The sequence below is a fragment of the Armigeres subalbatus genome, chromosome 1 (genome assembly GCF_024139115.2).
Source record: "Armigeres subalbatus isolate Guangzhou_Male chromosome 1, GZ_Asu_2, whole genome shotgun sequence".
NCBI classification, from domain to species: domain Eukaryota; kingdom Metazoa; phylum Arthropoda; class Insecta; order Diptera; family Culicidae; genus Armigeres; species Armigeres subalbatus.
Genome location: NC_085139.1, coordinates 87,755,423 through 87,782,148, shown reverse-complemented (window position 1 = coordinate 87,782,148; position 26,726 = coordinate 87,755,423). Strand labels below are relative to the sequence as shown.

At 44.6% G+C, this 26,726-nt stretch overlaps 1 protein-coding gene across 1 annotated transcript in view; it reads left to right on the top strand.

Moving 5' to 3' along the window:
• The first annotated feature begins 2,177 nt into the window (after nucleotides 1-2,177).
• Nucleotides 2,178-26,726, top strand: part of LOC134227889 (anosmin-1) — a 38,945-nt gene continuing 14,396 nt past the window's right edge. The window contains exons 1-2 of the mRNA XM_062709590.1: nucleotides 2,178-3,255; nucleotides 23,307-23,507. Of these exons, the coding sequence (XP_062565574.1) occupies nucleotides 3,247-3,255; nucleotides 23,307-23,507 (210 nt within the window). The 5' untranslated portion in view covers nucleotides 2,178-3,246. The remainder of the gene's footprint in view (nucleotides 3,256-23,306; nucleotides 23,508-26,726) is intronic.

The window sequence follows — 26,726 nt, the reverse complement described above, 5'->3', positions numbered from 1 at the left end:
TATCAACTATGGGCCCCAACTGCATCGATCGGCCGCACCGGTTACTCCCACTAACTCTAACATGAAAAAAAAGTAAAATGTACCTCAACTCTTTTAATTATTATACGCTATCCTTCCGCATGTAAGTCCGTTGGCTCTACTTCTACATTGTCACGTCCGCTTCGATCTGTTTCTGTGTGTCCTCCTAGCAGGCCTATAGCCGGCCCTGAGAAGAAAACCCCGAGGTGAGCTAGTTTGGGACGTGTGGACGTCCGCTACCCAGACGTAGGGACGTCACTGGTAGTTTCATTAGGTAAACCCATGAAAAATCGCTAACATGATTGCGCTTTTTGTACTTCACAAGAGTTATGCGAGTCGATGTTAGCGCCACGATATATCCTGACGTCGATAATGTCGATAATGCCGTCTTTCAATCAGAACGTAGTCGATTTGTGATTCTGTCTGCAGTGGTGATCTCCAGGTGTACCGATACGGAAGGCTGTGTTGGAAGTAGGTGCTTGGAGGCGGCGAAATCAATTAGTCGTAGGCCGTTTTCGTTCGTCAGCCGGTGAGCGCTGAACTTCCCAATAGTCAGCAGCTGTCGTACTCACGTTCCAGCCGCGCGTAGAATGCGTCCTAATCATCATCAGTGCTTCCGGAGTGTGGGCCTCTGATCCTCAACCTGCACATTCCCTCATTGATCGGCCAGCACTCGACCACGCGCCTTTGCATATCGTCCATAACTATGAAAGCTGTTCCCAGCTCGTGTATGTTGCCGCAGCTCTGGTAGATGGTGAGATTACCTCTAAACGTTCGCACCATTGATCCCTTCCAACAATCCTCCTGCAGCGCTACGATGCCGAATCCACGGTCTTTGAGCACACCGGCGAGTATGCGTGTGCTCCCGATGAAGTTGAAAGTTCCACGAACCGAGTTTCCAATCGCTAGTCCCTTTTCTTCGCAGTAGTCTTCGCCGATGGTCCGTATTCTCTTGTTGATTGTTCGTTGCGTATGTTTTTTTAAAGGCTGACTTGCAGGGCCTGACACCAAACCTCCTAAATTTCCGGAGGACCATTCATCCTTATTCCCTGTAGACCATGGTGCACAGTTTCAATTAGAATCCCTCGTTGGCACTCGGACGATGATCAGCCGCCCCTAACATGGTGAACAGACGCTGTTGTGAGCCGATCCTTACATGACTGAACTCTGAAGTCAGCAGAGTTAAGAGATAAAATCTAGGAATCTAGGCGTAACTGTATTTAACCTTGAAATTAGAAACGACTCCTACTCTCTCGATTCGACTTATTTCGTTTAATTGATGTTTCTACCTGATAGATAGCAATCTATTCTTTCTGTTGGGTACATTAGTTTACCAAAATAGTTTGAAAAGAGCACAATCGCCATTCCAAAAATCAAGGTCAGAATCAATTACGTCCATTTGAAAAAAGTTCCTAGAAATGATTAGGGTTAAGGCAGGTATTTTTGTCTTTTCGTCATAGTCTCGTAAACCAATAGAAGAGACACTTTTTTGCCAAACTCATCTGTACCAAATCGTAAGTTCAGGAGAAACGTTCTGCTATAGGGCAGTTCTAGCAAATGAACGTTGCTTTCGTTGGTTTTAGCCCCTACGATGATGGACAGAAATACCTGCCTAGTTTGAATGGCGTGTCGAAATACACATTTGTCATGACAATCAATTAACCGTGAAATAAACTGGTACGGTACGAGTACATCATGTAAGTTTGTCGAATTAAATATAAGAAATAAAAAAACCGCATGAACACATTCCAAAAAAAGTTAATTTATCGAAAATATCTTGCGAAGGCAAGTGCATCGCACTCGGTGCGCCTACCTTCGGAGTCGAACGAAGGATTGCAAATTCTTTCTCCGCTTCAAACTGCGTGCTCAAGCTTACGCAAAACATATTTGGAGCAATTTGCTTTGATTTATTCTCTCGAATAAATCACGCACAGGTCGGCGGTAGAACTGATCACATTCGCCTCCTGCATGCCTGCATATGGCTTGTACGAGGGCGTCGAGAAACCAACTTTGAATTAACGGCGAGAGAACGACGAAGAACCTTTGCTGTGCTTGAAGCAACGGAGAGTCCAACGCAAGTGCAACCGGCTGCCATGCCGTGGGGAGCCTTTTCCACGCGATGCGATGGAGCTTATCCTTTCGTGTGTCGGCCGGTCCGGTCTCATTCCGTCGGTGGCTCCGGTGGGGTTCGGCTCATTCGGCGTTCGCAGTCTCGACCCACTAGCAGTCAGAGCGTGATTACAGGCCGGTGCGCGCTGGGGTCGGGCTCAAAGTGGGGGTGTTCTTGTGTTGTGTTTTGCTCACGGTGCCGCCGGCTAATTAAAGTGGCAGTTGCTTCATCCCCGCAAGAAGTGCATCGAAGGCAGCAAGGAAGAACCGTGTCAGTTGCAGTGCGGTATTCAATCGGTGCGGACGTGGTTTCTTCGAGTGGGTTCCAACGGCTTGTGGAGCACGCTGTCGGTTGTTGATCAGTTGCGTGGTCGCCAGTATTTGCATTGGAAAAATCGACTGTTTCTGGGAAAGTTTTACGTGCGTGAAATGGAATCGATGTTGAAGGTGCGATTTTTTGGAAAGTGATTTTCTCCCATTTGGGCGTATAACAAGAAGGAAGTGATGGCCTTATACGAAAGAAGAGCTCCCGTGACGGTCGTGGGATGGATTGACCGACCAGCTACCGATCGCTGAAGAAGGAAACTACTGCATCGGCCCTACCGTCGACTGCACGGAAATGCAATTAACGAAGAATTCGGTGCAAATAAAGTGAAAACGTGTGTCGTTCATTTGATTTATGGGATTTGCATTTTGGAGTCGATGCGACGACAACGACGATAACTATCAAAAGGAATACGAAGGAAGGCCGGTTTTGGGTCCGCTGGTTTCGGTTGCGCGAGTATTCTGTTTTAGTTTCACTTTGCTTCCCGCTGTCGTCGCTGTCGCGCGCTTGCCTGGTCAAGTAAAGAGCGTGGATACGAAATTAAAAGTTAATAAACGACAAGGAGTGCAGCAATCACAGGTTGACTAAATATGAGCGTGTGCCGCTGGGCGAAAATATAATCAGAAGCATTTTATTGTTGATGACCATGTGAAGGTGATGGGGGTTGGGGTTTTATCGACACGATAAGCATCGAACGTGAACAAGATGCGTGGTTCGTGTTAATTTGAGGCAGGCTCGCACCGTAACGGCTGTATAGAATTTGCTGAACTTGGATTTGTTACATTTATTGTGAAATGTTTAAGGTAGGAAATACGTTTTAGGTGTACCAAATTCCTAATGTAGGGCACGATAAGTATAGATAACATCCGTTTTCTCGTCATTTAATGATTATTACTTAATTTTCAATACATATGTGGTAATTTGAATGCAATGCGACCGAGTAGTTATTAAAGACTAAGACGAGAATAGAGGGTGCTGCCCAAGTGGAACTTCTCCCTATAATCATATGGAATTGAATTTCGTCAAGCCGCATAATCTCGATTGCAGTATTTGTCTTATCGCATACCTGCCCGATGTATGTTTGACGTAAGCTAACGTGAGTTAACTGTTAACTATCCATAATCGCATATTTATCCCATACGTATTTGAAAGCCTGATTGGATTAGACCTTTGCACTGAGGAGTAATTGGTGTCAATACCTGGCCGTAAACCTTTATAACTCATATTTTAGACACTGGTTCGCACATGTTTTAGACACTTGTTCGGCACACGCCAATGATCATATTTTAAAATATATGAAAATAAAGCTTTAGTGATGATAGTTTCATGAGTAAATCGAAATTAATTATAAAATAAGTTTTGTTTCACGTATTTTGAAATTTAAATATTGTGCCAAGAGCTTCCAGTTGGCTTGGCATGGGCATATCCGCAAATGACGTGGTCGATTCTCGTTCCGATCTTAGGATGTTTTTTGTAGAAGACATATTATCAACAACTTGGTATAATTTTATGCGAAATATTACTGCAAATAAAATACTAAGTTTAAATGCTGTCCAAGTACCGGTCGGAATTCTTCTGACATTGGAACGAAATGTTTAGCCTGGAGATGACTTTAATTTTACTTATTTTCAAATTAAAGTTTAAATGGTTTGCATTGCAAGGATTTATCAGCCCGATGATTAACTAATCTATCTACAGGGGATATCCAAAATAACTAGGATAGGAAAATTTTGGGCTTAATTAGATGTGTTGTAACTATGTCAATTATCATCCGATTTTGATAATTCATGGATGTCTTAACTAGAAATATGTTCATAAAACCGACCATCGGATACCGGAGATATTCCGGATTTTTCGAAAATAGGTTCAGGTACGTCAAGAATGAAAAACCATTCAAAAAGACAGATCCTGAAGTCGTGGAGGGGATATTTCAGTATTGGCACCAAAACTAGTCATTCGATTCGTTTTTCATAGTTTTCTATCAGGAAGCGAGATATGAATATAAAATGGTCCATGGACCGCTTCCGGAATCTACGGATTGTCCCCGGGGAACTTGTAGAAGGGGGCATTTCAGTTTTAGCACCAAAGCTAGTCATTCAACGGCTCGTTCCTCATGGTTTTCGATCGAGAAGCGAGTTAGTCTTAAGAGCCCCGCACATAGCATACGTTTGCGTTGCGTTGTCCCATGGGAAATGTGTCAAACGCAAACATATCCTATGTGCGGGTCTCTTTACACGTCGGGCTGTTTTACCTCGGATTTTGTTTCTTTTATATCATGAGTGACGCTATTAACGAGATTTCGTCACAGCAACTCGAAAATCCCGTCCCAAAATACATTATAATCAAAACTAGGTAAATAATTTTCCTGCGAGATGTTAGGATATTTTAGTGATACGGGGTTGAAAGCATGAAGATGTATTAGTGAGTGGTTTCGAACTCCGTTCTAGTCGTCAGTGTGCCTGGTTCTGACTTGTAATGTAATCGTAAAAAAAAGTGTATGACAAATGATAAGTGACCGAAATAGTACCGAATTTTGGTGAATAAATGCTCTAAATGATAAGTAGAAAAAATATTGAAAAAATAATTATGCCCGAAAATAATTGCTAAAACTTACTTTGTTAGCAGGGAAATAAATTTCTTCCCTCTTTCGACATCTCACAATGGCCTACAGGGCAAGAATACAACTCGCAATCCTCAGAATGTCAATCCTAAGTCTTAATCAATAACCCGAGCAAAGGTGAATAACAAGTGGGTTTTGATAACGAGTTAAATTATCGTTGTTCGATATTTTGTTATCACCCTTGATTTATTTATTTATCATCAGACTAAGGCCGGAGTGGCCTGTGCTGCACATAAAAGACTTCTCCATTCAACTCGGTTCATGGCTGCATTTCGCCAACCACGCAGTCTGCGGAGGGTCCGCAAGTCGTCCTCCACCTGATCGATCCACCTTGCCCGCTGTGCACCTCGCCTTCTTGTTCCCGTCGGATCGTTGTCGAGAACCATTTTCACTGGATTACTGTCCGACATTCTGGCTACGTGCCCGGCCCACCGCAGTCTTCCGATTTTCGCGGTGTGAACGATGGATGGTTCTCCCAACAGCTGATGCAACTCGTGGTTCATTCGCCTCCTCCACGTACCGTCCGCCATCTGCAACCCACCATAGATGGTACGCAACACTTTCCTTTCGAAAACTCCCAGTGCGCGTTGGTCCTCCACGAGCATCGTCCAGGTCTCGTGTCCGTAGAGAACTACCGGTCTTATAAGCGTTTTGTAGATAGTCAGTTTGGTACGGCGGCGAACTCTATTCGATCGGAGCGTCTTGCGGAGTCCAAAGTACGTACGATTTCCAGCCACTATGCGTCTCCGAATTTCTCTGCTGGTATCGTTATCGGCGGTCACCAGTGAGCCCAAGTACACGAATTCTTCTACCACCTCGATTTCGTCACCACCGATAGAAACTCGTGGTGGATGACTCACATTGACCTCTCTTGAGCCTCTTCCTATCATGTACTTCGTCTTCGACGTGTTGATGACTAGTCCAATCCGTTTAGCTTCGCTTTCAATCTGATGTAGGCTTCCTCCATCCTCTCAAAGTTACGTGCCATGATATCAATGTCGTCGGCGAAACCAAATAACTGGACGGACTTCGTGAAAATCGTACCACTCGTGTCAATCCCTGCCCTTCGTATTACTCCCTCCAAAGCGATGTTGAATAGCAGACACGAAAGACCATCACCTTGCCGTAACCCTCTACGGGTTTCGAAGGGACTCGAGAATGCCCTGAAACTCGAACTACGCACATCACCCGATCCATCGTCGCCTTGATCAACCGTATCAGTTTATCCGGAAATCCGTTTTCGTGCATTAGCTGCCATAGCTGGTCCCGATCGATTGTATCATATGCGGCTTTGAAGTCGATAAATAGATGATGTGTGGGCACGTTGTATTCGCGGCATTTCTGCAATACCTGACGTATGGCGAACACCTGGTCTGTGGTAGAGCGTTCACCCATAAATCCCGCCTGGTACTGCCCCACGAACTCTCTTGCAATTGGTGTTAGTCGACAGCATAAAATTTGGGAGAGTACCTTGTAGGCGGCGTTCAGCAATGTGATTGCGCGGTAGTTGCTACAATCCAGCTTATCGCCCTTTTGTAGATGGGACACGACACCTTCCATCCACTCCTGCGGCAGAACCTCATCCTCCCAAACCTTGGTAATCACCCAGTGCAGCGCTCTAGCCAGTGCTTCACCACCGTGTTTCAACAGCTCTCCTGGTAGTTGGTCAACTCCAGGGGCTTTGTTGTTTTTCAGCCGGCCGATCTCCTCCTGGATTTCCTGGAGATTCGGAGCCGGAAGTCGCATGTCCTGCGCGCATGCTACTAGGTTCATTACCATACCGCCACTGTTGTCTGCCATATCGCCATTCAGGTGCTCTTCGTAGTGCTGCCGCCACCTTTGGATCACCTCACGCTCGTTCGTAAGAAGGTTCCCGTTTATGTCCTTACACATATCGGGCTGTGGCACGTGGCCCTTACGTGAACGGTTCAACTTCTCATAGAACTTTAGTGCGTTATTAGCGCGGTACAGTTCCTCCGTCTCTTCACGGTCTCGATCTTCCTGCTGGCGCTTTTTCCTCCGGAAAATCGAGTTTTGTCTGTTCCGCGCCCGTTTGTATCGTGCCTCGTTCGCCCTCGTGCGGTGTTGCAGCAATCTCGCCCATGCTGCATTCTTCTCCTCAACTAACTGCTCATATTCGCCGTCATACCAGTCGTTTCTCTGATCCGGGAGCACCGTACCTAGTGCACCCTTGATAATAACTGATATTAATTGTACAGCAGAAGGTAGTCGAATTAATAAACAGACGATATTCAATTATTATATTTGAATATTAAAATCTAGCGTTGTTTTGATTAATTTCTATTGAAAATAGCAGCAAGTTCAACTCAATGTTGCGTTTATTTTGTTTTTATGTTATCTAATGATGATGATGATACTACCATCTATTGTAGCAAGACATACTTGACAAATGATTCGATCCTGTTTATATTATTGTTTGTATTTCAAAAAACTCCTGTATGAAGGGCCAAAAATGGGTGCTGAGGTTCCAAAAGCAGAGACACTTATGCGAAATCCACAGGATGAGTAGAGAATCTCCTTTCAGAAGAAAGTTTGGGCAAACGATGATATAATCAAGCCCTTGTTTCCCAGATTGGCCCAATAGATGGGGGAAGCGAACCTGCCGTTATCCACAAAATTTCAACAATAGGAAGTTGGCGACCTCACTCTTCCTATCCAAATCACTTCAATCGGGTGCCCTGATGCTTATTTCATATAACTCATGACTGAAGTACTATGCGTAGCTTCTTGGTACACGGGTTGTACCTATTCAACTCGAAAGTGTGGCAGAGCACAGCTTTGATGTCCAGCAGGTCCTTCATTGTCGTTGAGCCCTCCGGAAACTGGAACAGGTACATCTGATGGCGGTACTTATTGCTATGAGCGTAGGACATAAGCCGCTACGGACCATAGACTGAAGGTGGACAGTAACTATGTTTCCGTCTTTGTATCGATGTTTGATGGAATGAAACACGAAACAACTCAAAAACTTCACTTGCGAACGTATTTCGAAAACAGAGAAAACTTCTAATTTTGCGGAGCAAAGAAGAAGAAGAAGACTGAGTGTCGGAAACTTCAAATGACATGCACTGTGCGAAAAGTGCTGATATCAAGAATATTCGAAAAGTCTAAAATGTTTCAAAATCGCATAAATACTTTCCGAAATGCCTTGAAAGTACCATAAAGCTTATTTAAGACATATAGCGGCATGTAACACTCGTTTAAAGTGACATATTTGCTTTGATTTCAATAATCAACATTCACACCGAAAAAATCAACCAACATTATTTTTCGTGCATCAAGTGATTTGAAGTTTGCGGAACAACTTTCTGATGGGCGATATCCGATCAGCCGATCAACGAGAGAATGTGCAGGTTGAGGATCAAAGGCCGGTTCTTCAACTTCAGCATAATCAACGTCCATGATGATAAGGACGCATTCTACGACAGCTGCCCAAGCCACGACGTCATAATTATCAAAGGAGATTTGAACGCTCAGGTTGGCCAAGAGGAGGAGTTTAGACCGACTATTGGGAAGTTCAGCGCTCACTGGCTGACGAACGAAAACGGCCTACGACTATGTATTTGATTTCGCCACCTCCAAGAATATGGCCATTCGCAGCACCTACTTCCAACACAGCCTTCCGTATCGGTACACCTGGAGATCACCACTGCAGACAGAATCACAAATCGACCACGTTCTGATTGATGGACGGTACTTCTGCGATATTATCGACGTCAGGATATATCGTGGCGGTAACATCGGCTCTGACTATTATCTGGTGATGGTTAAACTGCGCTCAAAACCATCCGTCATCAACAATGTTCGGTACCGATGACCGCCGCGGTACGACCTAGAGCGACTGAAGCAACCTGATGTCGCCATTGCATACGCGCAGTATCTCGAGGCAGCGTTGCCGAAAGAGGATGAGCTCGATGGGGCCCCTCTTGAGGACTGCTGTTAAAGCAGCCATTAACGACGCAGCGGAGAACAACGTCGGGTATGTGGGACGAAGTCGACGGAACGATTGGTTCGACGAAGAGTGCAGATTCTGGAGGAGAAGGACGCAGCGCGAGCGGTCGCGCTGCAGCAAGGTACCCGGCAGAACGTGGAACGTTATAAACGGAAGCGGAGACAGCAGACCCGCATTTTTCAGGAGAAGAAACGCCGCCTGGAAGAAGCGGAGTGCGAGGAGATGGAACAGCTGTGCCGTTTTCAAGAAACACGCAAGTTCTTCCAGAAGCTCAACGCATCCCGCAAAGGCTTCGTGCTGCGAGTCGAAATGTGCCGGGATAAGGATGGGAGCATCTTGACGGACGCACGTGTGGTGATTGAAAGGTGGAAGCAGCACTACGAGGAACATTTGAATGGCGCTGAGGGTATACAGGCAGTGAAAGCCAAGGCAGTGGAGGAGATGACCACGTCAGTTCAGCGGACGATGGAAGCCAACCAGTCCCCACCTTGAGGGAAGTTAAGGATGCCATCCAACAGCTAAAGACCAATAAAGCAGCTGGTAAGGATGGTATCGGAGCTGAGCTCATCAAGATGGGCCCGGAAAAGCTAGCCACTTGCCTGCACAAATTGATAGTCAGAATCTGGGAAACTGAACAGCTACCGGAGGGGTGGAAGGAAGGGGTTATATGCCCCATCTACAAGAAAGGCGACAAGCTAGAGTGTGAGAACTTTCGAGCGATCACCATCCTTAATGCTGCCTACAAAGTGATATCCCAGATCATCTTCCGTCGTCTGTCACCATTAGTGAATGAGTTCGTGGGCAGTTATCAAGCCGGCTTCGTAGACAGCCGCTCGAAAACGGACCAGATTTTTACTGTACGGCAAATCCTTCAAAAATGCCGTGAATACCAAGTCCCAACGCATCATCTGTTCGTTGATTTCAAGGCGGCTTACGACAGTATAGACCGCAGCAACAACTAGTCGCTTCTTTTGACGTAAACTACGTCTATTTGCTAACAAGCGTGCTCACTGGTGAAAAAAAAATCACAAAAATAAGAAACAAACCAAATTCCTTTTTATTGCTTTGTTTTTGATGGGATGGAAATAGGAGCTATGGGATGAAGTGCCGAGCCGTTCCCCTACATGATGCATGAAAGAACTAAAATGTTCAATAGTTTAGCGTTGATACTCAAAAGTTTGAATGCAACTGGCAAATTGGTGGAGAGTTTGCGAATCGATTGATATATAAATCTTTAAAATCCATTGAAAGATAAAGGACCTATTAATGTTACAAATCTTACATGATTTCGTGACGGTCCCCAATTATGAAATTTTCATTTTACACCCTGTATCCGAGTCTTCCCCTTGGACGTATGCAGTTTACGTCAAAAAAGCGTTCATGAATTCGTGAAATAACAAGTTCACGGTGTATTTTTTCGGGAACAACAGCCTTGGATTCGGGAACAACAGTCACGTTTTCTGAAACGTTCTGAAAACGTGACTGGTGTTACCGAATCCATGAATTAAATCACGGTGTATTTTTGCTGGTTTACGAATTCGGGAACGCTTTTTTTGCGTATGCGGACAAAATTTAACGAAAACCGTTTTTATCTATCCCGAATGCACGTCACCTAAGTCCATGACTACTACGATCCTTTGTTTTCGATTACAGATTTATTTATCTGTGCCAAATCTGTGCATAATAATAATTTTTGCTATAAAGGCAAATCTAAGTGTTCAACAGCTTTTAATTATTATTATGGACAATAACATACAATTTAAACTATGTATGTATATTCCTTCCGGCTCCGGATCTCCAGGAAATCCAGGAGGAGATTGGCCAGCTGAAGATCTACAAAGCCCCTGGGGTTGACCAACTACCAGGAGAGCTATTTAAACACGGAGGTGAGGCACTGGCTAGAGTGCTACACTGGGTCATTACCAAGATTTGGGAGCAGGAAGTTTTGCCGCAGGAGTGGATGGAAGGTGTCGTGTGTCCCATCTACAAAAAGGGCGATAAGCTGGATTGTAGCAACTACCGCGCAATCACATTGCTGAACGCCGCCTACAAGGTACTCTCCCAAATTTTATGCCGTCGACTAGCACCAACTGCAAGGGAGTTCGTGGGGCAGTACCAGGCGGGTTTCATGGGTGAACGCTCCACCACGGACCAGGTGTTCGCCATTCGCCAAGTACTGCAGAAATGCCGCGAATACGTCATCATCTATTCATCGACTTCAAAGCCGCATATGATACAATCGATCGGGACCAGCTATGGCAGCTAATGCACGAACACGGGTTTCCGGATAAACTGATACGGTTGATCAAGGCGACGATGGATCGGGTGATGTGCGTAGTTCGAGTTTCAGGGGCATTCTCGAGTCCCTTCGAAACCCGCAGAGGGTTACGGCAAGGTGATGGTCTTTCGTGTTTGCTATTCAACATCGCTTTGGAAGGGGTAATACGAAGAGCAGGGATTAACACGAGTGGTACAATTTTCAATAAGTCCGTCCAGCTATTTGGTTTCGCCGACGACATAAATATTATGGCACGTAACTTTGAGAAGATGGAGGAAGCCTACATCAGACTGAAGAGGGAAGCTAAGCGGATCGGACTAGTCATCAACACGTCGAAGACGAAGTACATGATAGGAAGAGAAGACAATGTGAGCCACCCACCGCGAGTTTGCATCGGTGGTGACGAAATCGAGGTGGTAGAAGAATTTGTGTACTTGGGCTCACTGGTGGTGACTGCCGAAAATGACACCAGCAGAGAAATTCGGAGACGCATAGTGGCTGGAAATCGTACGTACTTTGGACTCCGCAAGACGCTCCGATCGAATAGAGTTCGCCGCCGTACCAAACTGACAATCTACAAAACGCTCATTAGACCGGTAGTCCTCTACGGACACGAGACCTGGACGATGCTCGTGGAGGACCAACGCGCGCTTGGAGTTTTCGAAAGGAAAGTGCTGCGTACCATCTATGGTGGGGTGCAGATGGCGGACGGTACGTGGAGGAGGCGAATGAACCACGAATTGCATCAGCTGTTGGGAGAACCATCCATCGTTCACACCGCGAAAATCGGACGACTGCGATGGGCCGGGCACGTAGCCAGAATGTCGGACCGTAACCCGGTGAAAATGGTTCTCGACAACGATCCGACGGGCACAAGAAGGCGAGGTGCGCAGCGGGCAAGGTGGATCGATCAGGTGGAAGATGACTTGCGGACCCTCCGTAGACTGCGTGGTTGGCGACGTGTAGCCATGGACCGAGCCGAATGGAGGAGACTCTTATATACCGCACAGGCTACTTCGGCCTTAGTCTGAATAAATAATAATATTCCTATAATTTTTGTTAATTTACTCTTCATAGTCTGGGGTGGCTTTCGATGATATTTACTTGATACTTGATGGGCTACAGCTCTTCGATGAACCTACGCCGAATGGACTCGAACCTGGGCCAATCGCTTCCAGTCGCCCTGAACGTTGAGCGCCTCAGGTCCTTTTCAACTGCAAAAGCCATCGTGTACGCGGCCTTCGAAGATAACAGTGCCGAATGACACATTCTTGCATTATCTAATGAATATCATTCGATAAGTGGGTGATTTACACATTTCTTTCGAATGGATATTCACGCGGTTCTAGGCTTATACACGGATAAAATGAAATAAGCTAGTTAGCTTCCTATTTATTCCTTCTATAAAGCTTTTTCAAATTTTATTTGATACAGGGACTTGTGAGGTGCATACCAGTCTTATTACCTCAGTTTCCTTACCCTTGTTGATACAACACAAAGTCATCTTTATTCTGTTGGTATCACTGACTGTCGCAAGTCGATCGCGAGCAAGCTGAGGAAAACCATGTCGCCGGCCGGCATCGCCCGACCCGGCATCAGCCAGCAGTCAATGGGCGCAAGCGACGCGTCCAGAGCAGTCATACCAATTTGGAGCGTAAATAGCGAATTGTTACGCTAGAATATTTACATTGACGATCCTGCCAGTTTGGCACGGCAAATGCTGGGTAAAGCGTACCATTGGTACTTCGCGTACCTGAAGGAATAAAATAGACCCCATCTCGCGGTCCTTAGCCTCTTACCCAGCAACTCCTATCCCTACCTCCCGCGGTGCTGGCCGGGATACGAGCAACCTTAGGGAAGATCGGGTAACCAACCCCGGTGGGAACTATGGTCGTATGCTGACAGGGAAGGGGGTTTGCTCCTCCGGAGGTGCAAATCTTATTGAGCGTCTGTTCTCCATGTCAGGATCGGCTCACAACAGCGTCTGTTCTCCATGTTAGGGGCGGCTGATCATCGTCCGAGTGCCAGCGAGGGACTCTAAAGTGAAACTGTGCACCATGGTCCACCGGAAATAAGGAGGAATGGTCCTCCGGAAATTTAGGGGTTTGGTGTCAGGCCCTGCAAGCCAGCCTTTAAAAATCATAAGCAACGAACAATCAACAAGAGAGTACGGACCGGAACCATCGGCGAAGACCACTGCGACGCAAAGGGACTAGCGATTGGAAACTCGGTTCGTGGAACTGCAAATCTCTCAACTTCATCGGGAGCACACGCATACTCGCCGATGTGCTCAAGGACCGTGGATTCGGCATCGTAGCGCTGCAGGAGGTTTGTTGGAAGGATCAATGGTGCGAACGTTTAGAGGTAATCATACCATCTACCAGAGCTGCGGCAGCACACACGAGCTGGGAACAGCTTTCATAGTGATGGGCGACATGCAAGGCGCGTGATCGGGTGGTGGCCGATCAACGAGAGAATGTGCAGGTTGAGGATCAAAGGCCGGTTCTTCAACTTCAGCATAATCAACATCCATAGCCCACACTCCGGAAGCACTGATGATGATAAGGACGCATACTACGCGCAGCTGGAACGTGAGTACGACAGCTGCCCAAGCCACGACGTCAAAATCATCATAGGAGATTTGAACGCTCAGGTTGGCCAAGAGGAGGAGTTTAGACCGACTATTGGAAAGTTCAGCGCTCACTGGCTGACGAACGAAAACGGCCTACGACTAATTGATTTCGCCGCCTCCAAGAATATGGCCATTCGCAGCACCTACTTCCAACACAGCCTCCCGTATCGGTACACCTGGAGATCGCCACTGCAGACAGAATCACAAATCGACCACGTTCTGATTGATGGACGGCACTTCTCCGACATTATCGACGTCAGGACTTATCGTGGCGCTAACAGCGACTCTGACCACTATCTGGTGATGGTTAAACTGCGCCCAAAACTATCCGTCATCAACAATGTTCGGTACCGACGACCGCCGCGGTACGACCTAGAGCGACTGAAGCAACCTGATGTCGCCACTGCATACGCGCAACATCTCGAGGCAGCGTTGCCGGAAGAGGGTGAGCTCGATGGGGCCCCTCTTGAGGACTGCTGGAATACAGTCAAAGCAGCCATTAACGACGCAGCGGAGAACAACGTCGGGTATATGGGTCGAAGTCGACGGAACGATTGGTTCGACGAAGAGTGCAGACAGATTCTGGAGGAGAAGGACGCAGCGCGGGCGGTCGCGCTGCAGCAAGGTACCCGGCAGAACGTGGAACGTTACGTTACGAACGGAGACAGCAGACCCAGGAGAAGAAACGCCGCCTGGAAGAAGCGGAGTGCGAGGAGATGGAACAGCTGTGCCGTTCTCAAGATACACGCAAGTTCTATCAGAAGCTCAACGCATCCCGCAAAGGCTTCGTGCCGCGAGCCGAAATGTGCCGGGATAAGGATGGGAACCTTCTTACGAACGAGCGTGAGGTGATCCAAAGGTGGCGGCAGCACTACGAGGAACATCTGAATGGCGCTGAGAGTACAGGCAATGAAAGTCAAGGCAGCGGAGGAGATGACTACGTCAGTTCAGCGGACGATGGAAGCCAACCAGCCCCCACCTTGAGGGAAGTTAAGGATGCCATTCAACAGCTAAAGACCAATAAAGCAGCTGGTAAGGATGGTATCGGAGCTGAGCTCATCAAGATGGGCCCGGAAAAGCTGGCCACTTGCCTGCACAAACTGATAGTCAGAATCTGGGAAAACGAACAGCTACCGGAGGAGTGGAAGGAAGGGTTATATGCCCCATCTACAAGAAAGGTGACAAACTGGAGTGTGAGAACTTTCGAGCGATCACCATCCTTAATGCCGCCTACAAAGTGATATCCCAGATCATCTTCCGTCGTCTGTCACCATTAGTGAACGAGTTCGTGGGAAGTTATCAAGCCGGCTTCGTTGACGGCCGCTCGACAACGGACCAGATCTTTACTGTACGGCAAATCCTTCAAAATGCCGTGAATACCAGGTCCCAACGCACCATCTGTTCGTTGATTTCAAGGCGGCATACGACAGTATAGACCGCGTAGAGCTATGGAAAATTATGGACGAGAACAGCTTCCCTGGAAAGCTTACCAGACTGATCAAAGCAACGGTGGATGGTGTGCAAAACTGTGTGAAGATCTCGGGCAAACACTCCAGTTCGTTCGAATCGCGCCGGGGACTAAGACAAGGTGATGGACTTTCGTGCCTGTTGTTCAACATTGCGCTAGAAGGTGTCATGCGGAGAGCCGGGTGTAACAGCCGGGGAACGATTTTCAACAGATCCAGTCAATTTATTTGCTTCGCGGATGACATGGACATTGTCGGCCGAACATTTGCAAAGGTGGCAGAACTGTACACCCGCCTGAAACGTGAAGCAAAAAAAGTTGGACTGGTGGTGAATGCGTCAAAGACAAAGTACATGCTTGTGGGTGGAACCGAGCGCGACAGGGTCCGCCTGGGAAGCAGTGTTACGATAGACGGGGATACCTTCGAGGTGGTCGAGGAATTCGTCTACCTCGGATCCTTGCTAACGGCTGACAACAACGTTAGTCGTGAAATACGAAGGCGCATCATCTGTGGAAGTCGGGCCTACTACGGGCTCCAGAAGAAACTGCGGTCGAAAAAGATTCGCCACCGCACCAAATGTGTCATGTAGAAGACGTTAATAAGACCGGTAGTCCTCTACGGACATGAAACATGGACAATGCTCGAGGAGGACTTGCAAGCACTCGGAGTATTTGAGAGACGGGTGCTTAGGACCATCTTTGGCGGTGTACAAGAAGACGGTGTGTGGCGGCGAAGAATGAACCATGAGCTCGCCCAGCTCTACGGCGAACCCAGTATCCAGAAGGTAGCTAAAGCCGGAAGGGTACGATGGGCAGGGCATGTTGCAAGAATGCCGGACAGCAACCCTGCAAAGATGGTGTTCGCTTCCGATCCGGCAGGTACGAGACGACGTGGAGCGCAGCGAGCGAGATGGGCAGACCAGGTGCAGAACGACTTGGCGAGCGTGGGGCGTATTCGAGGATGGAGAGATGCGGCCTCGAACCGTGTATTGTGGCGTCAAATTGTTGATTCAGTGTTATCTGTATAGATGTAGACTAAGTAAATGAAATGAATGAATCCTGCCAGTTTATTTTTGAGTAAGTTGAGGTAGAAAATGTATAATTGAAAAGATTGGTGAGTGTAATTTGAGTGTGGGAAAAAAAAAAACTAATTCGATTGGATGCTGGTCAATAGCGGAATTGGGTAAGATCTTAGAGGTAAGATGCTTGTGGAATAGGAAAAGAGTGTAAACCCCGAATTTGAAAAACATCATTTTGAATGGTAATGAAAACCATTCGGGAGGTAAAGAAAATCTCCTCATCGGTAATGAAAACCGATGGAAAAGAAAAATTTCAAATGGTAATGAAAACCATTTGGGAGGTAATGAAAACCTCTTCATCGGTAATGAAAACCAATGAAAAAAAAATCATTTTGAATGGTAAGGAAAACCATTCGGGAGGTAAAGAAAATCTCCTCATCGGTAATGAAAACCGATGGAAAAGAAACATTTCAAATGGTAATGAAAACCATTTGGGAGGTAATGAAAACCTCTTCATCGGTAATGAAAACCGATGAAAAAAAAAATCATTTTGAATGGTAAGGAAACCCATTCGGGAGGTAAGGAAAACCTTCTAATCGGTAATGAAATCCGATGGGTAAAAACAGTTCGAATGGTAGTGAAAACCATTCGGAAGGTAAGAAAAACCTTTCAGGAGGTAATAAAACCTCCATCGGTATTGAAAACCAAATCGAGTCATGTACGAGACACTGAAGACGACCTCACAGTTGAGGTCGAAACACGTATCTGTAAAGATAACTAATCTTAGTGGAATAAAATGGAAAGTATTAAACTCGTTTTAGACCATTCGGAAGGTAAGAAAAACCTTTCACGAGGTAATAAAAACCTCCTCATCGGTATTGAAAACCAAATCGAGTCATGTACGAGACACTGAAGACGACCTCACAGTTGAGGTCGAAACACGTATCTGTAAAGATAACTAATCTTAGTGGAATAATTTGGAAAGTATTAAACTCGTTTTAGACGGTTGAATGAAAACCTATTAAAAAAGGAAACATTTAGAACTGTGCTGAAAACCATACATGCGGCATTAACTACTGAATCAGTTATAGAATCTTAAGTAGACGGAAAAAACATTTATATGGCAATGAAAACTAATCTGGAAATGAAGAAGGCCTCCTGATCGGTAATGAAAACCGGAGGAAAAAAACATTTTGTATGGTAATAAAAACCATTTGGGAAATATAGAAAACCTTTTGATCGGTAAAGACAAACTATATGGATGGCACACTGCTATGCTTATGGTCCCAGCATAAAATACACGATGTTATTTTGCTGTAGGCGTGAATTTCTGACACTACTATTACCAAAAATTCAGTTTATTTCACACTGTACCAACAATGTGGTATTGATAGATGGTTTGAGGATTGGGAATCAAACATATTTTTTGCCATGAAATACGTAGCACATAGCATCCCAGAAAATTAGACCCGGAACACCCCAGAGATGTTGGCCTACACTCGTTTCCATTGGAGGGATTTGCGATGCCTGTAGGATGATACAGCCGGTAAAAATTCAAAAAAAAGTGTTTTTAGTGAGAACCATTCAAAGGAAATCCTCTCGATCGGTGATGAAAATCAATGAATAATTTTTATATACATGCAAAAACAAAATGACGGGCAATGAGTGCTTTTTTTTTCTCCGCCAATTTTTTTTTTACTACGGCAGTGCCAACACCAAGCGAAAATAATCTCTTAAAGTATGGTATTGTGTAGCTGAAGCCACTTTTATTAAATGGTAGGAAGAACCAGGGTTCTTATATCAGGGTTCACTCACTTCGACAGTAGGTGGGAGAGACTAGCGCGGGGGTGAAAAATTCATTTTCAGTGCAAAACATAAACAAACTCGGTGGCTGCCCCATACAAAAATCCAAGATGACTGAATCATGAAATTGGCATACTGCTACACCTGTTTGTATTCACCTTGGGAAGAACTATTTTGTTGGTTATGGAATCCCAAGGGACTGAAAAGAAACACAAAAAGGCTCGATAAAACTTAGCTAATTGCAAATTTGTGTCTGGAAATGTTACTTACCGATAATTAGCACTTACTACATACAAGCCAATCGCCCAAAATAAGCAGAATTAGGGTATACCTGGGTGGGGTATACCATACAGAAAGCGGGTACCAAAAATGATGTTGAGTGGAATGACATTGTATCGCGGATGACAGGCGTTTCACCCTCCTGTGGAAACCATTTACATAGTTCATTCAGCTCCAAATTGTTAAGTCCGTGGTGCGTTGAAGCTTCAGATATAACACGATAACATAACACGAAAGCTTGCATTTAAATGGCTGACAGTAGAAATACTAGATTAAGAAGTAGGTAGAGACGACATCTTGTTTCCAATCGAAACGTCAAAAGCGGTTGCAATCCGGCTTGTTGACATTTGTAACTTAAGCACAAGAAGCACGCTAACCTGAACCTACCCTGAATTACATCAAAGTGACCCAGATTCAGCAAAACCGTGGTTACTCTAGTTTGGGTTCGGGTATCTTAACTCAAATCTGGGTAACAGTACCAGCGAAAAAATCTGGGTAACCGGTACCCAGCTCTTTTCGCTTCAGAATATTGTTATTGCATAAATTTTTTTTAAAAAATACAGTTTCCCGCAATGTATGTCATTTTCCGCCCGTGCTGACAATGCTCCGCCATGATAAATTTAACCATTCCTACCTTATATTTGCTGCATTTAACGAAAAAGTTACAACATTTTCTCCGGCTGCAACGTCGGCGCCATGTTGCTATATCCGAAAATATTTAAGTCCTCAGTTACCCAGATTTCGGGTCCGTCGGAATCAGATCCATTTTGTTGACATACCCAGATTTTGACAACTGCTAATATCATAAAAATCCGGGTACAAATGACCCAACGACTGAGTTATTTCGGTTTAGCGTGAGTAAACTTAAAGTTCGACAGCAGGCTACTGACATCCTACTGTTTAGCCCATCACCGGATCGTGGCCAGGATGTCCTGGGCTATATTTTTTTCATATTGCATTTCAATGATGACAGCGGTCTATGTCTATTGATGATGATGACACCGAGCTTGTCACCGGCTCGTTCGACAGCTTTCACTTTGCTGTTCTCTGGTTATAGGGTTGCTAGCAGATAATTGCCAAAGAATTTTATACACCCGATTCTTTTTTTACACGGGGGATGCGTGCCGTGTGAAAAAAATCCGTGTAAAAAAATCCGTGCTATTTCGAGAAACCGTGTAAAAATAATCGGTGTTATTTCGAGAATCCGTGCAAAAAAAAATCCGTGTTATTTCAAGAAACCGTGTAAAAAAAGCCGTGCAAAAAATATCCGTGTAAAAAAATTAACCGGGTCTTTGCTAATACGGGGGATGCGTTCCGTGTAAAAATAATCCGTGCTATTTCGAGAATCCGTGTACAAAAGACCCGTGTTATTTCGAGGAACCGTGCAAAAAATCCGTGTTATTTCGAGAATCCGTGTAAAAAAGCCGTGTAAAAAATCCGTGTGAAAATAATCCGTGTAAAAAAGAATCAGGTGTACATTTGTTGGAATGAGGTTGCCAATCAATTAATAAAACGTGTCCGTACTTGTGATGTTCAGCCAGACATCTAGAAATTGGCGAAACATTGGCATTAGATACCTGACTGTCTTGTAAAGGGATGATGCTCGGACAAAGAATGCTCTGAAATCTTCAAGTTCAACACATCGCATGGGCAGGCGAATGTCTTTAAATAAGAACAGCAATGAACAACTACGAAAATAAAATATCGGATTCGTTGATTGAAAGATAACTAATGGGTTGTCCTTAGAAACGCAAAAAGGTCCTAAATAAGCATTTACCCATCCTAATATTTAATTAATCAATGTTTGCACGTCGCGGGATTTTTTTTAGACGTTTGATATTAATATTATGTCTACAAATTGGACCGAGGATATTTTTTAATAGAGGAGAAGGAGAATGTGAGGTGCATACCAGTCTTATTACCTCAGTTTCCTTACCCTTGTTGATACAAAACAAAGTCATCTTTATTCTGTTGGTATCACTGACTGTCGCAAGTCGATCGCGAGCAAGCTGAGCAGTCATACCAATTTGGAGCGTAAATAGCGAATTGTTACGCTAGAATATTTACAGGACTATTAATAAATTTAGCTTAGCTTGCTTTATAAGCATTGCGGTGATTTTCTTAGTCATAAACTTTTGAATGCTTAACAGTGCAGTATTACTGAGACTTGAGAAAAATATTCATTATTCAGGTTGTTCCAGTGGATTATCTATACCCGAGTCCATTCGAGTCCAATGTCGTCATTCCAGTCCGGCTCGAGTCCGGGTTTTCACAGCCAGCGATAAGACTCCGAAAATACTCATTATTACACTTGTTCCGGAGTGCCACCGAATCGATGAAGCAATCCGCAAGGGGAACGACAGAAATTCCCCAAACCAAAAAATGTCGAAAAAGGCGGCGTATCTGTACAAACATGACCGCATATCTTATGCGGATTTTGGCGTCTTTTTTGTGGGATGTTCCATTGTTTCGGGATATTCCGGGTTAGAGAAATTTGTGACGTTCCTCTTGGCAATCCCAAAAATACTCGCATGTATTTAAAACGGAATAAGCATTCCAAATGATTAAACGCAGATTAACCTTAGTATTAGATGTTGGGGTCAATATGACCCAAAACGAAACTTCAAAGTAGAATAACTCTTCAACTGATGTGCCGATCGTTCTGAAATTTCTTGACTTTTAATATTTTATGGAAATCAAGGATCTGACTTGAAAAATGTATTTTAAGGTGCAACAGGATCGACCCCACAAAAAAAGTTACGAATAAGATGTTGGGGACATATTGACCCAGTCAAATTGTAACCGAATTATAAAGTTTACATATCATTCGAAAGATCATCATTTGTCAACTCATCAATTTTGTGGCTATGTGGTGATAAATATGATGGTTCCAGAGACAATGGCTAACGGGAAACGACTTTCATGACAACCTTATCGGTCATATCTTCTTCTTCTTCTTTTTGGCATTACATCCCCACACTGGGACAGAGCCGCCTCGCAGCTTAGTGTTCACTAAGCACTTCCACAGTTATTAACTGCGAGGTTTCTAAGCCAGGTTACCATTTTTGCATTCGTATATCATGAGGCTAGCACGATGATACTTTTATGCCCAGGGAAGTCGAGACAATTTACAATTCGAAAATTGCCTAGACCGGCACCGGGAATCGAACCCAGCCACCCTCAGCATGGTCTTGCTTTGTAGCCACGCGTCTTACCGCACGTCTGAGGAGGTCCCACATCGGTCATATAAGCGTCATATAAGGGGAACATAAAAATCGCTCCATTTCTGTTTTTCGATGAGTAATTCTTCATAGATTCCCATAAAATGGGGATGCATGGTACATAAAAGACTTTCCGACCAAAATGGCCACTGCTGGAACCTGCAAGGTTCTATTTTTACACAAAAATATGTCGTGCGACGGCTCTTTCGTCGTGATTTTTCAACTAATAGAAAGTTATGCGCTTGAAATCTATTAGGGTAACGGTACCAATAGTGGAGGTATTAGTAGATCCACAAAAGAAAATATTTTTTTAAAACTGATATTTATGGGAAATTTACAACTTTAATATCTCAGTAAACAGATAAAACAATAAATTTGCTAACAAAAATGAGATTGATGTCATTTAACATTAACAATTACCAAATATTGCGTGTACCACTATGGGTACACTGTTCCTTTAGTGGCGGTAAAAAATAATTTTGGTTTCCATAGTGGTGCTATCCATTGGTCTCTTATGTGACTCGCCACTATTGGTACAGTTGCACCACTATAGGTGCAAGGGAGTCAATTTTGTTAAGGAAAATCATTGTTTTCAATAGTTTTTCAAGCGAAATCTTAAGATAAGTTGCATTCAACAGGATATTTAAAGCACGACGCATCAACTGAAACCATCGTAAAGTGTATAAATATGATAAATCTCATTAAAACCCCACTACCTCCACTATTGGTGCTACCTCCACTAAGGGTACGGTTACCCTAACGACCACATTGAGCAATCTTGGATTCTAGAACAACGACTTTTAAGAGAAATAATATTTTTATGTATTTTTAAGCTTGAAAATGATTTTAACATGGTCTTCCAATATAATTTTCCATCGCTAATTACGCAATGTAAAACAAACGTACATTACAAAAATTTAAATTTGATGTGAAATTTTTTAAGACGGACATTCTTTTCGAAAAAAAAACTGCTTACGGCGATTCGTCTCACATTCTTCTGGTCTTGTCCTTTTAGAGCGTCCCATTCAGTTTGAGTTATGACACTGCAAATTCCGTTGGCCTCATGCTGCCTGTTAACCAACTGAAAAGCAGCACTCTGCATCGTTCGTGAAACTGCATTAACCAACGACGGCAACCTGACTCAATTATACAAGTCAGCACATATTTTATTGTGCGCTCGAAAATAAAACTGACCAGTTTCAATCAAAAGATTGATGAGAATCGGCATATACCTTCGATACTTTGTTGCCATACGGTTTGCGTTTCCCAGGTGAGCTTTATGGCGGAAATCGTTGTAACATGATCGAGCGGTTTCAGCTGGCCCTACTCGCTTTTCCATATAGTACACGTGTCTCCAACCCATTAGCATATCTAAGTATGGCTAATCGGCACAGCTTAAAAGTATCGGTTTGCCTTCATTTTGAAACGTACCGTGAAGTGGCGCCCTTCACGGTGCACCGTGTTGGCTGTCAGCCGTGAGTTCCTCTTTCAGCCCATCACTTGCTACATTTGTGCACACTTCATATGATTGATGACTAATCCACTTCTCCTTGCTCCTTTTCAGATGTTGTGCACGATTGTTTTGCTGAAATCGATCCTAATCCAGCACATGATTGGTGGCGTTACGGCCCTCGTGAACGGCGGTGGAAGCGCAGATGGGACGGCGGAAGGATTGGGACCACCGGTAGCCAATCGGAGACACACTGACAACCTGCTGATTGCTCGGTGTCGTTCCAAATGTACGAACACAAACGACAAAATGATGGTACTTCTTCCTCACACACTCACTTTCTCTTTCTTTGTCCGAATTGATTGAAGTCAAGTGATTGATGTTCTCCTAATAACCCATATATTTTTTATTTGCGTTACATATGTCTATAGCTTATATTTAGGTTAGAATCTCGCAAAAATCTTAAACCCTTTCATAATTGCTTCAGATAATTATATGTAATGTAGATATCTTTCTGGAACGAGTATCATTGACCAATCTAATCAGTTCGATGAACTGAAGTGTTGTGTGTATGGGAACGTATGTGTGTAATCGGCATGCACCAGAGAGTAGCCAGAAAAGAAAATCGTATCAAATGTTTACTGGAAACGTAGCACGTGCTGACGGTTGGTGTTTTTCAAATCATATCAGTGACGTATAGCCCCGGGTGCTTTTACGATAAACCCCTGCAGAGATGATGTGCGGTTCGTTTCGCTGAGTCAGCTTGATAATGTAAAATGCCGTGCTGACTCCATTGTTCGAGTATATGGTGCAGTAGGTCGCGATAAAGACATCTTCATTTCTGGTATTACCTGGTACCTATTACCCTGAACTGGTACATCAACACATCGCAGCTTTTTTAGGCAACCCATGAAATTGATTGATAACCGTATTAACTTTCAAGAGCAGTGCGTGCGTTATGATTCCCTAGGAGAGTTTTTAAGGTGGAACTGTCCGTTGAGCATCACACCACGTGGAGGTCACATTTTTACATTCTAACTGTACACCCAACCAGCGGATGGCATATTTTAATACAGTTCTGCATAAGAACCTTACAGAAATTGTATAATAATTTCGCATACCGTCAAGTAACCATTCACCGTGCATTTTAGGCAATTTAGCATGTCTTAGAGTAAAATCAGCAGTGATTCAAATCGTTTGGGGCTGTCAGTTTGAATATGAATCTGAAACATTCATTTTCCCAGCAGCTGTTCTGGATTCATTTTTTATACCAGTCAAATGTCAAAAAATAAAACTGGTATAACGCTCCGTTCTATTTTTTGCAGATTTGAACCACGATTGAATCACGAGATTCGAATATTTTTCAATTGTATGAATGCGTCATTTCATCTACGGATCAATCCACTCTGCAATTACGGCGCCTTTCTTGGTAGCAACATAATGATTTCATTTAATTGAAAATTTGAAAAACATGAATGGAACACTGCTGGGGAAACCAGCGAGTTAGTTCTATTTTGCTCAAGATTCAAACTAGAATAGTGGTCGAAAATTTAGAATGAAACTGAATTACTACTGATTTCACTCTTAGGGGTCTCCAAATATATTAAATTATAAATTATACCCTTGAACACCCTCACGTACCTTAAATAATTATATAATATATTGATTATATAATTATATATGTAACATAATCTTATACTATATATAATAGCCCTGTTTCTCTGTCCGGTGACTAGCCAACCAGACGCAGCACGCGGGAAAATTCTCACAAAAAATAAAACATTTGACACTTCAATTCTTTTTTACTATCAGATGCAGAAAACAAAACCAGTGACAACCTTAGACACAGCATTTGATGAAAAAAATCACAGACAACAGACGTTGGAAATTTTGATTTTTTTAATGCATGAAGTTATGAACCGTTTATATTGAAACAAAAAAAAACACTTGCCACGGGCACTACTGCGTCCTCAAATAAACTAGTTTATTATAATACATCAAGCTTTCCACAAGACTTTGAGGACTTTTGAAGGCTTCCGAGCCTAGATAGGAAGCTTCCAAGTCTCTTGAAATAAGGCTTCCTAGCCTTTTGAAAGAATTCCGAGCCTCTAGAATAGAGTCTTTCTAGCCTCTTGAAAAGAGGATTCCGAACCTTTTGAAAGGAGGCTTCCGAACCTCTTGAAACAGGTCTCCAAGCATATTGAAATAATTCCGAGCATCTTGAAAGGAGGCTTCCGAGCCTCTTGAAAGGAGCTTCCCGAGCCTCTTGAAAAGAGGATACCGACACCGAGCCTCTTTGAAGGAGGCTTCCGAGCCTCTTGAAAGGAGGCTTCCGAGCCTCTTGAAAGGAGGCCTCCGAGCCTCTTGAAAGGAGGCCTCCGAGCCTCTTGAAAGGAGGCCTGAGCCTCTTGAAGGAGGCTTCTGAGCCTCTTGAAAGGAGGCTTCCGAGCCTCTTGAAGGAGGCTTCCAGGCCTCTTGAAAGGAGGCTTCCGGGCCTCTTGAAAGGAGGCTTCTGAGCCTCTTGAAAGGAGGCTTCTGAGCCTCTTGAAAGGAGGCTTCCAGGCCTCTTGAAAGGAGGCTTCCAGGCCTCTTGAAAGGAGGCTTCCGAGCCTCTTGAAGGAAGCTTCCAGCCTCTTGAAAGGAGGCCTGAGCCTCTTGAAAGAAGGCTTCCGAGCCTCTTGAAAGAAGGCTTCCTGAGCCTCTTGAAAGAAGGCTTCTGAGCCTCTTGAAAGGAGGCTTCCAGGCCTCTTGAAAGGAAGCCTGAGCCTCTTGAAGGGAGGCTTCCGAACCTCTTGAAAGGAGGCTTCCGAACCTCTTGAAACAGGCCTCCAAGAATATTGAAATAATTCCGAGCATCTTGAAAGGAGGCTTCCGAACCTATTGAAAGGAGCTTCCCGAGCCTCTTGAAAAGAGGATACCGACACCGAGCCTCTTTGAAGGAGGCTTCCGAGCCTCTTAGAAGGCGGCTTCCGAGCCTCGTGAAAGGAGGCCTCCGAGCCTCGTGAAAGGAGGCCTGAGCTCTGAAAGGAGGCTCTGAGCCTCTTGAAAGGAGGGTTCCTACCCTCTTTAAAAAAGGCTTCCGAGTCCCTTGAAAGTAGGCTTCCGGGCCTCTTGAAAGGAGGCTTCCGGGCCTCTTGAAAGGAGGCTTCCGAGCCTCTTGAAAGGAGGCTTCCGAGCCTCTTGAAAGGAGGCTTCCGAGCCTCTTGAAAGGAGGCTTCCGAGCCTCTTGAAAGGAAGCTTCCGAGCCTCTTGAAAGGAAGCTTCCAAGCCTCTTGAAAGGAAGCTTCCAAGCCTCTTGAAAGAAGGCTCTGAGCCTCTTGAAAGAAGGCTTCCAGCCTCTTGAAAGAAGGCTTCCAGGCCTCTTGAAGGGAGGCCTCTTGAAGGAGCTCTGAGCCTCTTGAAGGAAGCTTGAGGCCTCTTGAAAGGAGGCTTCCGAGCCTCTTGAAAGGAGGCTTCCGAGCCTCTTGAAAGGAGGCTTCTAAGCCTCTTTAAAAAAAGGCTTCCGAGCCTCTTGGAAAAAAGGCTTCCGAGCCT